Source organism: Giraffa tippelskirchi, chromosome 7, assembly GCF_054371585.1.
Source record: "Giraffa tippelskirchi isolate mGirTip1 chromosome 7, T2T-mGirTip1v1.2.pri, whole genome shotgun sequence".
Taxonomy (NCBI): Eukaryota; Metazoa; Chordata; class Mammalia; order Artiodactyla; family Giraffidae; genus Giraffa; species Giraffa tippelskirchi.
Window position 1 is genome coordinate 17,318,008 of NC_137281.1, and position 13,372 is coordinate 17,331,379.

The window sequence follows — 13,372 nt, forward strand, 5'->3', positions numbered from 1 at the left end:
GTGGGGTGGGGTAACTCATGGAAGCCACCAGCATGTGACATATTCTGAATTCAAGAAGAAAGAATTAGAACATGCTCTTCACCATTTTCTCCTACTTCAGTTTCTGAAGGCCACGTGCAGTGCAGTCCAAGTATAGACCTGGGAAAAACTCCTGCCCAGCTCTATTTACTAGATGTGTGAGATTTCTCTACAGCATGTTTCTTCACAAGTAAAATGGCACGACTCATTTTTTAAACATCATTTAAAGATGAAACAAGAACATAATACGTTATCTAGCATATAACAGCAATTATCTCCCCCTCCTGCCTTAAGCTACCAATATTAAATTAGCAAAATATAGTGGTCATCAATAAAAAAATATATCCCAACTAGTTTACTCACAGGAAGCTTCAGGGTCAGCTCTGTCAGGAGATACTTCTTGATCTGCATCTTCTTCTCCAAACAACTGGCTATAATTTAAGAACAGTAAATATTTATGTACACCAAAATATTCTGAACAAATGTTACCTTTTCCTAGCTTCCTAAAATCTTCAATAGGGATGAAAATTAAATAATTGATAAATTATACTCCAGAAACCTCGAAGTATTTAAGCAATCTGTTTAAAACAGCTTGCATTCTCATTTGACCCACAATACAGAGAAGGCAAAATTTTAGTAGACCTAGATTCATTTCTGTCAGCTAGCTTCTGCAAATTCCTGTTAAAATCGTTGATCAAGAGACAGGTGAGTGGCTTTACATTCCAACATAGACAATATTTCACTTCCAGAATAACAGCTGTGAAGTATACCTCCAACTAGCTACTAAACGAACACTGACACACCTATTATGTGTGAGGCACTGCTGAAGGTGCAGGAAACTCAGCAGTGAGTAAGACATTTTTTCATAGTAATATGGATCTTTACCTATCTTTACCACTTAAGAGTCATATGAAATAATGAGAAAGTATTAAGCTGAAACTCCCTCTTATTAATCAAGCTATCCTAAAAATTGATTAATAACTTTTCAACCTTTCATTAAGCACAGGACTTACATTAAAATCCCAAAGATCCTGATACATTTTACAAGAAAATGGCCATCTGTTTCCAACACTGGTTGTACCCCAAAATATACTCCCAAAATAGCATGCATGAGTTCCTACAGATTAATTTCCTCTCTAGACAACATTTTGCCAAACTAGCAAATATAAAATATCAATAGTATGTTACTGTGGCTTTATTCTTGATTTTGCAAGTTAATCATTCAGTTGAACATTATCTTTATTTGCTTATTGCCTAGATTTCCCTTTAAGTAAAAAGAGTGTCTATTAGTATTATTTTGTCAGGTTTTCCTCTTATTACAGGAATATATTCCAGACCACAATTTTAGTTCCTTATGTTGCAGTTAGTTCGTCCCATATAATAGCTTACTGTGTATACATCATCGAACCTCTCTCAATGATGAAATACTAAATGAATTTGAATGTATCAATCCTTTTTTATAATTACCACTTTTATATCTTGAGAAATTGTTCTTTAACCCAAAAGATAAAGATTTCTCCTATATTAGAACAATTTAAAATTTTGCCTTTCACATCTGAATAATTAATCCACTTGGACTTAATTTCTATACATTATTAAGTTACACATATTGTTTTAAGTAGAGAATATAATTTTTTCCACATTGGTTAGGCTTAAGTCTTTGGACTTAAGGCTTAGTCTTTAGTCTTTAGTCTTCCATATAAATTTTAGAATCAGATCAACAGGTTCCAATAAAATCCCTGATAAAATTTTAATCAGAATTATACTGAATCATTAATATTTTATATACACAAACTAGTATAAATGTGTATTTTGCTCTCAGCTAAGAAGGCGTAAAACACATGGCACCCCGTATCTATGCTTAAGCAGTTGTATCCCAGCTCCTAATATCATTCCTCAATAAAAGAACCAGGGTTCCTTGAAGAAATGTCTAATTCTAGGGCTGAAGCAGGAAATACACAAGATGAACCTAGAGCACCTTATAGTACCAGAAAGTAAGGAATTACTCCAAAATAAAAAACCACCACACTTTGATGGCTATATATTAAAGAGCACAAAGCCAGCTGAAGAGCTCCCAATGGACAAAGATGGAACAACTGGAGCAACAAAATTAAACAGTATATTGGATTATAGTGAAAGTCGCTTAGTCACGTCCAACTCTTTGCCACCCCATGGACTATGCAGTCCATGGAATTCTCCAGTCCAGAATACTGGAGTGGGTAGCCTTTCCCTTCTCCAGCGGATCTTCCCAACCCAGGAAATCGAACCGGGGTCGCCTACATTGCAGGTGGATTCTTTACCAACTGAGCTATCAGGGAGGAAAAACCCATTAGATTATAACCCAAACTATAATATACATTCAATATCAATGAATCTACATGGATAATAAACACTACTTTAAGTGATCAAGGCCTACATTAACAGTCATAAATTATGGTGATAACATGTACCCCTCATATGATATGAGGAAAACAACACTTTACCTCTGAGGTCTTCCTTCTAATAACCTATAACCACACTATTATCATAAGAAAAACATCAGACAAATTCCAGTAGTGGGGCATCCTACAAAATACCTGACTAGTACTCTTCAAAACTAACAAGGTCCTCAAAAACAAGGAAAGTCTGAAAAACTGTCATAGCCCCCTTAAAGACATGGTAAGTAATTATAATGTGGTATCCTGGAATAGAAAAAAAACACTGGGTAAAAACTAAGGAGATTCAAATAATCTTAGGACTTCAGTTAATAAACGATGTATCAACATTGATCCACTGTTAGGTCTGTATCATACATCAATATGATAAGATATTGACAATAGAGGAAACTGAGTGTGGGAACTTGTTACCTTCTCAGCTGTTTTCTAAATTTGAAACTGTTCTAAAAAGTAAAGCCTATTAAAAAGAAAAAAAATGTTTTCCAAATAAATAAAACCTGCAAGTGTACTTCTCATGAAATTCTGTCATTAAACCATATGTGTACTTTTCTGAGTGAATATATTACACCTTAATCAAAACATAAAACTGTCTGCTGCAGATTTCTAGACGGTATCAACTTGATAAAGTTCTCTTCTTAGTTTACTAAGATGATGAAAAGGTGGTTTACTAAATTTTACCAAACGTTTTCCCTGTATCTATGAAGATCATACATTTTCTCTTTCTTAATGAAGTAAGTTGCATTTACAGATCTTTCCAGTGTTAAATCACGCTTGCATTCCTGGAACAAATACAACTTGGCATACTTTTTGTCCTATACCATTTAGATTTTTTTAAATTTATTTTTGGCTGCGCTGGGTCTTCGTTGCTGTGCATGTACTTTCTCCAGTTGTGACGTGGTGGCTTTTCTTGTTGCAGAGCACAGGCACTACGCTGCTCGGGCTTGAACAGTTATGGTGCACAGGCTTAGCTGCTCCAGGGCATGTGGAGTATTTGTGGACCAGAGATCGAATATGTGTCCCCTGCATTGGCAGGTGGACTCTCAATCACTGGACCACCAGAGAAGTCCCCCTCCTTCCTTTTTATGATCAAACTTGCCAATTTATTTTTCACTCTTATCTCAATTACATCCTTCTAATTTTTTTGACTTTATGTTGTTCTTTTTCCAACGAAAGTTGGATTCTTTGATTAATGTTCCTCTCTTCATGTGTGTAAGCCTGTAACTTCTTTCAATTACCACATTCAATGTATCCTACAAGTTCCACATGTAGTATTTTCAGTATTATTATAAACTATTTTCAACTTCCATTATTTTTATTTAACCAATGAGTTACTTCCAAGTATGTTTTAGTGTTTCCAAATACAAAAGATTTGTACTCATTTAGTTACATGCCTATTTCCAGTCAGAGTAAGTTCCGTCATCGTTAAGTACAATTTCTCCATGGTATTTAAATAAATAAAAATAATCCCACTGTCCATCACCAGTACTAAAAATATGCCCAGAAATATATATACTCTTACTTGAACAAATATTTCGCCCAGACAATGCAATGAATAGGTTCTGAAGGTGTGTTACGAATTGTACAGCCAGGAAAAGTTCTCTGGGTTGGTTTGGGATGACATTCATAACACTCAGTCACACCCTGCAAAGTAAAGATGTGAGAAAAACATTTAACCCATGACGATGGTTTCTCAATATTCTAATTCATTCTTTCATTTACATTCCAACTATCAAGAAAATTTTAAAATATTACTGACTCCCCAAATCCTTACTTTACAGATAAGAAACTCTAACATAAAACCTAATTGAGTCTACCAGTCACAGCTAAGGCTAAGCCGAGACTCTCGATTCCTGGCCCAGGCAGGAAAGAAAACAAGTTTACCTTGATCATAGTGAATAGAGAAACTACTGGAAAGACAAACAACAGCTTTCCAACCAATTATCTTCCAAAGTTGCGAAACTCTATTATTTAAATATCATTTATAGCCTTATCTTATAAGCTCCTAAAGATTAAGTGAATTTAAAGCATTTAATTTCTAGAGCTAACCAGATACATGGAAAAAATCCTAGGTATTGCTAAATCAAATACTCTTCATTTCATTGCTAAAGGGTTACATTTAAATTTACACTGGAAGGAATCTCTGAATGAAGTCTACAACACCTGTGATGATTTTTCAAAACTTCAAATGAATATTCTTCATTCTGGCAGTTCTCTATCTCAGTCTTAATACATACTAGTGTCTCAGTAGTGGATCACGGTAATGAGCAATGTCTTTCAAATAATGGTTAAAGATCCCAAACCTGCAAATACTGTTTTAATAAAAATTGCGGCAGATCCAGGGTTTTCTTCATAATGCCATTTCTGGTGTCCTTTCAATATGCTTTCTTGGGGCCAGCCATATAGCAAGCAGTCCATCTCTCATAAATTAATATTTACAAGTCTTTGTAGAATGATACCAATTAAGCTCCCAAAGAGTAACACTAAACACTAAAAACAACTGAAGCAGAGCCACAACTTTCAGTATGGATAAACTGCCATGGAGCAGACAAAAATATCAAGTTTCAAGTAGAGTTTATAATTCCTTTTAGTTTCAAAACCTGCAAATGATTCTTCCAATGTATCTGTTTCATTTCTTAGAAGAATTAAGAGTAAAAAAGATTTGAGCAGAAAAATGAATAACAATACTGAGATTACAGAAAACTGAGTTATGAACATACAGCTACTTGATCTTACTCTTTAGTTTTATCTAAATATTTGAAATACTTCACAAATAGACCAAAATTTTTTTTCAAAGTACTCCAGACTATAAATATGGACTCTAGCCAAAACTAGCTTTTTAGAAGCTGGTTTAGCACACATCAACATGTCATGTAGTCTCTTATTATGCTTGCCAACCTAAAGATTTTAATACATAAGCTACATTTTAACACATGCAGGGATTTTAATACATAAGATCTTTGTCTGTACTCTCTTTCGTACCTTCATAGCATCCTAAGTTTTATAGGAGCACAGAAAAATTCCTTACATTCTGGAGGCTGACAAATCCATGTGATACATAGCCAAAGTTTACTTCTTCCCTCCTTAAGGTCTCAAATAAATATATGGGAAGCAAAAACAAACAAAAAGATGTTCTTTACCTTTTTGATAGTGGTTACTTGCCCAAGATAACCAGCAGTTCCACTCTCAATAAGAGGGACATCAGCTGCTAGACACATTCTATTAACATGGTTGCGGGCAGCTGGAAGAAAAATACTAGTTAACAGGAGTTCATAGGAAAAAAAAAAAACTACGTAGTTACCTGTAATCAGAATGCAATTTACCCAAACCATTTTCTATTGTTTTTATTTCATGTACAATTCTCTTACAGCTAAGACCAGAATAATACAACTATTATAGACATTTAAGAGACATGCAACAGTAAAATTTCTAACATTAAGAAATTCGTATTAGAAATTTACTATAGGAGAAGCACCCCTATATACTACTTTTTAATTCCAAAGTGCCATCTTCCTCTTCTACTGCTATGGCTACCTTCTATTAAACTTGGCTAAAACACTGTCTCAATGTTTTGCAAGCCCTTAACTTGCTCTTATTCTACTAAAATTATCAGACAATACATGGAAGTGAATGGAGAATATGGAATATCAACTTGGAACTATTAATGCAGTTTAAGATTAGGGGAAAAAGAAAAAAAAACAAGATTAGGGGAAAAAAGACGAGTCTGGTTAAAAGAATTATCCTGCCTCTTTCTCATGCTACTTTGTATGTCTTTTCTTTTGATATTTCTGACCTGAAATTGTTACAAACTCACTTGACAGATCTACTTTTACATGTGGAAGTAATTACAGAAAAGGACTAAGTATTTTCATTCCACATTTCAGACACACAGATCCGTTAACAATAACTGGCTATACAGTATATGACATATGAAATATCACCAACTTGTACAAATTTAAATGGTCTAAAATGTGTACACGTAAAAGGATCCAGTCTAGTACCTCACAGGGCCAGACAGACCAAAACCAATTCCAGAGCCATGGCTTCTGTGCTAACTTGGGCATCCTGTTGCCTTGCTCTCAAAACAGCAGTTTTTAGCCCTAACTGCCCTTTGGATCATCTGGGGAACGATGAAAAAAATATGATCATTAGGTCCCACTTACAGTCTGACTTAATTGGCCTTGGGTGAAATCTGGGCCCTGATATTTCTCAGATCTCCACATAAACAAAGGAAGCCACTGTGTTTAAGTGCTGGGATAATGTGGAACAAATAAACATGCACGCAACATATGCAGTCATTCTCTCTAATGATTCTAGCTTCCCCTATCTCACCGTAGTTCCAGTTAAAATTACAATCAAATGTCAATCTTTAAACCCGATCTTACTTCCCTTTAGCTCTTTCAAGATCTAACTTGTAAGGAAATATTTTAATTAACACTAATTGAATAAACAACCTTGTTACAGAAGAAAGGAAATACTTCAAATTATTAAAATAATCTCACCTCTGTTATCTAAAGCATTCATAACCAATATAAATTGTCGAAAAAATTCCACATTATAGTCAGGGCTACAAAGTAAAACAACAACAAAAAAAAGTCACCAAAACAACTGGCCTTATACATGAGCTTTACAGAATAAAACAGGGTACTAAAAAGCATATTAAACTAGTAACAGTGCAAAAATAACTGGTATTAGGGGTCTCTACCATATAGATAGGTCTGACTATTTCCAAATACCATCAACAGATTTAAAAGAATTATTTCCCCTTAACCCCTGTGAGTAACTACACATCCTTTCTGGCCAGTTACCTCGGGCACTGAGCAGAAAACTCAAACTGGCACAACTTACGAGTCCCACCAGGCCTTCTTGGGGCAGCAAGTGCCTGGGAACATACAAAGAATACATTCCCAGGATCTGCCTGGCCTGTGGCTTCACCTCACATGGTCAGGATCAGCCGGGTTCAGGCCCCTAGGGTCCCTGCTTTTGGCAGCACTGGGAAAGCAACACAGGGTAAGAAGGTTGTGGGGCTATCAGCAAGCTTGCAGAGCAAACATCCAGAGAATTAAAAGGAACCTGGAGACATAAATTCCCTGAGAAAGCGTAAGACTTTCTTTAATTCCAGGCCTCAAACAAGAACTCACTGTTTTTAATACCATTTATACTTGTAGGCTGGACAACAAATACAGATAAAGGATAGTTTAGATACAGGGTTCCTTTGCCCCAACACCTCCAAAATTATGTATTTACTCTATCTCTACTGAGATCAGAGAATACTTATATACCATCAGAATTACTGCCCCATCACAATCCCCAGTGTTATATTATAGAACTCACAGCCCTACTAAATTATTTTGGGAAGGAACCTTTTAAACTGAGAAAGGCTGTAGCTGAAGTTGACCAGAATGAGTAATATATTTAGAAAAGTCTGAATCATCACATATAATGATTTTTCACAGAATTATCTAAAACAGGAGTACAAGTTCCTTCTAAATTTTCGTAACTAATTTATGATTTATTGAAAGTATTAAAGTATCTCACCCCTTATCTAAATCATTCAAACCATATGTGTGTATTTATGAATATATGTACGTATATACAAATATACTGCTAAAAGAATGCCACTTAACTTATGTGGGCATAACCTACTGCATTTTCATTATTCTAGAAAAACATTTTTTTAGGAAGCAGAATGACTTTGAGTTCATATGTTTCGCTAATAAAAATATACTTTGAAGGTTTAATTAAAAATTCACATCAAATGCAATTTTGCGACAATAATCAGCGCATACTTCATGATGCTGTCATGGTAGGCTATGATATTAGCTTTCGGGTAAAACTGTAGTACACTCTCTTTGGCAACCTGGAAAAACAAACAACACTAAATTACTAATGTACTAAATTACTATAACAATTCTAATTATATAGAAAATCTATTTATGGCAAACAAAGCTACTTCACCTTACATAATATTTATATTAAAAATAAAACACAAAAACGTAACAGAAAATTTCAACAAGATTAAGCTATATACATCTATTTATAAACTAACAGGACAGCTGCCTCTTCTCATACACACTTGTATATGAATGGCCAGCTTCAGCCAAAGTATCAAATGCTTTAACCAAGTGTCACTCATCCATTCAACAACTATTTACTAAGTATCTTCCATATATCAGAATTTATATAAGGCACTTGGTGAATAAAGGTGACATATATCAAATAATCATCTAAATCAATGTAACTACAAAGTATGATAAATGATACACAGAAAAAGCACAGGTTGTAATGAAAGGAAGATTTGATTTAGAGATTTAAGAAAGAACTCCTAGAGAAAATGTGAAAAATGAAAAGGGAAAAGAGAGAAAGTTCACCCAAAAGGCTGAGAGAAAAGCAAAGGGAAAAGGTATTTCAAAACCTTGAATCAAGATGGAACATTCAAGGGAACTAAAGAAAGGTCAGGATGGCAAGATCCTCAGGGGACGCTGTCTTCTTCTAAAGTGAACAATGGCCTAAGTTGTAGCTTCACCTGCCCAAAATACAAGAGTAGCCAACCTTTGGGGAATGTAGAACACAAGGCTCACTCTAAACACCCCAAAACTTAAGCAAGAAGGGGATACCATTTACAGGGTCAGGAAAAAGCACTTATCTTCTCTGCAGACAACAAAAGGAGGGCACAGCCTTCAGTCCTTTACTAGACAGATCTTTCTATTTTTCATAATCCCTCAGCTGAAAAAGAGACGGCTTCGCCCATATTCTCCCTTCTACTAGAAACCCCAAGTTAATCTAATGTCATAAACAGAAGATCCCCCAAAGGCAGAAATAATGATGAACAGATAAATAGAAACGATAAGAGAAATATAATTACCTGGGCCTTTGATCTTCCAACATGCTTCTTTTGAAACAAAAACTGCCTGTTGAGGTTGCTGACATCAATAGTATCCAAATCAATCTACAAATGCATAAACCAGATAAATCACCAATTTCCTGCTATATTTGAGCAATAAATATCACTATTCTTTGCACCCATAACCCAAAACTTTTGGCATTTGCTACATCAGTGGAGAAAAGGCTCTTAATACCAAAGTGTTGAATTGATAAAATAATTTAATACATACTAAAAAAAAAAACAAGGTTTAATTTCAAAGATAACGTTCTCCCTCCCCCCCAAAACTGATTCTTTTCTTCGTTTGCTTGTTTAATCATCCAGGCAAATACATTAGGAAATTCCTTACATGGCACAGAATTATGCTGAAAATGCATTAAAATTTTTTTCTTTTTTTCCCTTCAATTTCCATCACTTCTCTATTAATATCATCAACTACTCTTTCAAATCCAATATAATACTGTGCCTTGTTCTTTTTCTTAAATGATACTTGACAAACAGATTTATTGAATTTTTACCACATTCTTTAATTCAAAAGTCCTTATCCATCCACAATTTTATTTATAATTATTACCTGAGGCCTGTGGAGGAAACCTTCTACACAAGGTTAAGTGTCTCCCGTTTTAAGTCTTACCTAATTGCCGTTTAAACGTTAAATATAAGGGAATAAGAAATAATTATAACTCCACTTTCATTCCATTTCGATAAATTTATATGAAGGGTAATCAAATGTTATGTATAACATACATGGTTTTGGCAATAATTTGTGAAAATTACCAGAACATATAATTACGTAACATTTTTTATTCGTGCTTTCTAAATTACTACAAAAATCAAACCAAATAAAAAAAGATCAACATTTATTTCTCAGGTGGCCCAACTCATTGTCTATTACAAAATGAACCTTTTAAAGGCGTATCAGTAATTATTAGCTATGCCACATTCATATTTGGGATTTGTGATACATAACTGAATGGAAAGACAAACCCTATAAAAACCAAAGGAAAATGCATAAATGCTTTTCCCTCCAGTCACTCATTTATTAGTTCAGTCGGTCATCTCTACTTTAATTCCACGTTTCCACTACACCTTAAGACGCTATAAACTCACAACCAAATTGTAGGTTACAACACTTAAGTTTACATTAACAGAAATAACCTGACTCAAAATTGCAGTAGATTCCCGCCACTGCACACCAATGCAAGTTAAAATCCTAACCAATACCTTTAATGAAATAATCTATGGTGATAAAAATGATTGTCACGCAGATTGTCTGTACCCAGAAGAGAGGAGCGCAAGCCCCAAAGGAGTCCTCTACCAGTTGCCTGGCGACTCAAAGTAAGTTACCAAACGCCACTGCATCTCACCTTTTCCTCTTGTTAAAAATAAAATGGGATGAAAACAGCGTTTACAAGCCTCTGATAGTAGTGAAGATTAAATACGTTAAGGCGAGTAAAAAGCTCAGGACAGAGTCGGGTTCTAGACAAGCGCCCAGTAGGTCCTGATTGTTATTACCGCGTCATACTCTGCTCTGGATACTGAGTTAAGAGGGACTTTGAATTGAACACTCGCAACATCCCCAAGGGACTCGAAACAACCATCTCCTGCCTCCCGTTCAAACTGGGGTACTGCTCTAAAGCGAAAGCACGAGGGCTCCTCCACACCCCAGAGCCGCCACAAATTGGCGGGGGGGTGGGGGGAGGCCCGCCGCAGGACGCCCGGAAGACCCGGGCCCTCGGCCTCAGCGTGCGGAGCGGGCCCGGCGTGCGGCAAGGCCCTCCCCGTCGCTGTGGAAGAGCTCCCTCTCCGTGGAAAGCCACGACCTCGGGGCCTCTGGGTCTGCCCCGGTGCTCCCAGCTCCGGTCCCGACCTCCGGGCCCCAAGCCCCCCGGCCCCGGCTCCACGGCCCGCCATTCAGCCCGCGCGCACGCCGGCCCTCACCAGGTCGATGTGGGAGAAGCCGGTGAGCACGAGGTTTTTGAGGAGCTCGCAGCCGATGCCGCCCGCCCCCACCACCAGGACCCGGCCCCCGGCCACGGCCTCAGCCAGTTCCCGGGGCAGCCCCCGCGACAGTGCCATGGCGGGACGACCACGAGCCGCGGCGGAGGCGGAGGCGGGAGAATTGAGCCGCGGCCGGAAGCAGGTGGGGGAGGGGCGGCCCAGCTTCCGTTCCTGCGCACTTCGGCCGCCTATCGGCGCCGAGTGGGCGGAGCCCGAGGGTGTAGCCAGTCCGCCAGCCCCGGACTGGGCTGGGCTGTGAGCGAAGGACTTCACACCTCCCGTAGTAGTGTTTCTCAGCGACGCGCATGGTCCTAGTCTTCGGCTTAAGTAGCCTAAGGATCGTCTTTGGCCTGGGATTTGGAACTCCCAACCAAAACGTCTAACAGGTTAGAAAACTGATGTCCCTCTATGTAAAGAGCTCTTACAAATTAACAAGAAAATGAATGTCACCCAGATAAAAAATACAGGCAGTGGATGTGAACGAGCACTCACAAAGACAATGGGCAATATGATCAATATTGAAATTTCATCCAAGACATGCAAAATAGTTTTCAAACGCTTTTTACCCATTGAACGGCAAAAACAGTGTAACACTTTTGTTAAGCACTCCCACACACTGCAGGTGTACTAAGGCAGAGCTTTCTAGAGAGTATTGTGGCACTTTGATTTCAAAAATCCTAAAATTGTGCATAGCTTTTGATCCATTCATTCCAATTCTAGGAATTTATCCAATGGCAGTTATCACTGGTAAAAAAAAATAATTAAATTGGAATAGAGAGGCAGATGTACAGAATGGACTTGTGGACTCAGCAGGTGAAGGGGAGGGAGGGTGTATTCACATATACACACCACCATGTGTGAAATAGTGGGAAGCTGCTGTATAACACAAAGAGCTGGATGCATACTTTTTTTTTGAAAAATACTTTGCAGCATATGTGTAATGGAGTAAAGTCCTCTTGTGCCCCAAGCAAAGAAAGCCAAACTCTGACAGCGGGAATTTGTAGCAAAGTAAGGACTTATTGCAAGGCATCAAGCAAGGAAGTGGGAGGCAAGCCTCAGGTCCCTTCAACTTGGTCTTTGAGTCAGGAGATTTTTTTAAGGGGAAGAACAAAGAGGGATTAATCATCTTGTGACATTTTTAAATAGTAGTTTGGGGAGTTAGCATATGTCTCTGGTTTACAATTCTCTGGCCACATGGTCCATGGCTCAGGGATCTGTTAGCTCACTTTCCTCTGGAGAGACAACCTGAGTTTGTATCTTAACAATGACATCTATAATAGCAAGTTTAGTACATTAATGAAGTTATCAACAACAGCAATTTTAGTCATCTAACTCTGGTTGATTAGTGTTCCGTTAGCATCGGACTGAGATCAGAGGAGGTAAGAAAGGGAGTAAAGTTGTGGAGAGAGAGATTTATCATAAACTCAGTAAGGGGTTTCAGGAGGGGGGAGACTCGGTTTCAATTACAAAGTATGTCCTGGGAGAATACTGATGGGGGAAACACAACATAACGTTAAATGAAAAAGATAAAAAACCATGTATGTGATTAAATTTTGTTAAAAACGTTTCTCAGATGGCAAGAAAATAACCGTGGTTAGTATTTTTGTGTATTTATGTATGCTGGAATTGTGGACAATTTTTATTTCTTCTCTAAACTTTACTGTATTTCCCAGATGCTCATGCTCCTCAAAGATAATGTGACCTTTTAAATTGGAAAAAATTATTATAAGAAAAAAGGAAAAGATGGTGTGAAAAGAAAATCCAAATAGAGTCATTATTGCTAAGAGAGCTCTCTAAAATGGAGCTGGAAGGCCACTGACAAAGTGTAATTTATGCAAGGCTCAGTGAAGTCTGACCTTCTGACCACTCACTGTCCTAATGAAGGCATTCAAAACATCTGCCAGAAACTCAATACTTATTACCCTTACTCAAATATAACTCATGACAGCCTATTTATCAGACCCTTACCCTAACTCATGACCAGCATCCCTAAAGGACAACTATTTCCTTCCTTGTGTCCGAGTACAGCCTCAGGGCA

General features: G+C 37.4%; 1 protein-coding gene across 3 annotated transcripts in view; it reads right to left on the bottom strand.

Annotated features, from left to right (window-relative positions):
- Positions 1 to 11,474, bottom strand: part of UBA2 (ubiquitin like modifier activating enzyme 2) — a 28,470-nt gene extending 16,996 nt beyond the window's left edge. For 2 of the 3 annotated variants that reach the window (XM_081517158.1, XM_081517157.1), the window contains exons 1-7: positions 11,275 to 11,474; positions 9,316 to 9,399; positions 8,240 to 8,310; positions 6,953 to 7,017; positions 5,591 to 5,691; positions 3,973 to 4,094; positions 382 to 449 (exon numbers count right to left, since the gene is read on the bottom strand). In XM_081517158.1, the coding sequence (XP_081373284.1) occupies positions 382 to 449; positions 3,973 to 4,094; positions 5,591 to 5,691; positions 6,953 to 7,017; positions 8,240 to 8,310; positions 9,316 to 9,399; positions 11,275 to 11,412 (649 nt within the window). In that variant the 5' untranslated portion in view covers positions 11,413 to 11,474. Of the gene's footprint in view, positions 1 to 381; positions 450 to 3,972; positions 4,095 to 5,590; positions 5,692 to 6,952; positions 7,018 to 8,239; positions 8,311 to 9,315; positions 9,400 to 10,700 lie in introns of all 3 variants that reach the window. The other variant, XM_081517159.1, reaches the window with a different exon arrangement.
- Between the last annotated feature and the right edge of the window lie 1,898 nt (positions 11,475 to 13,372).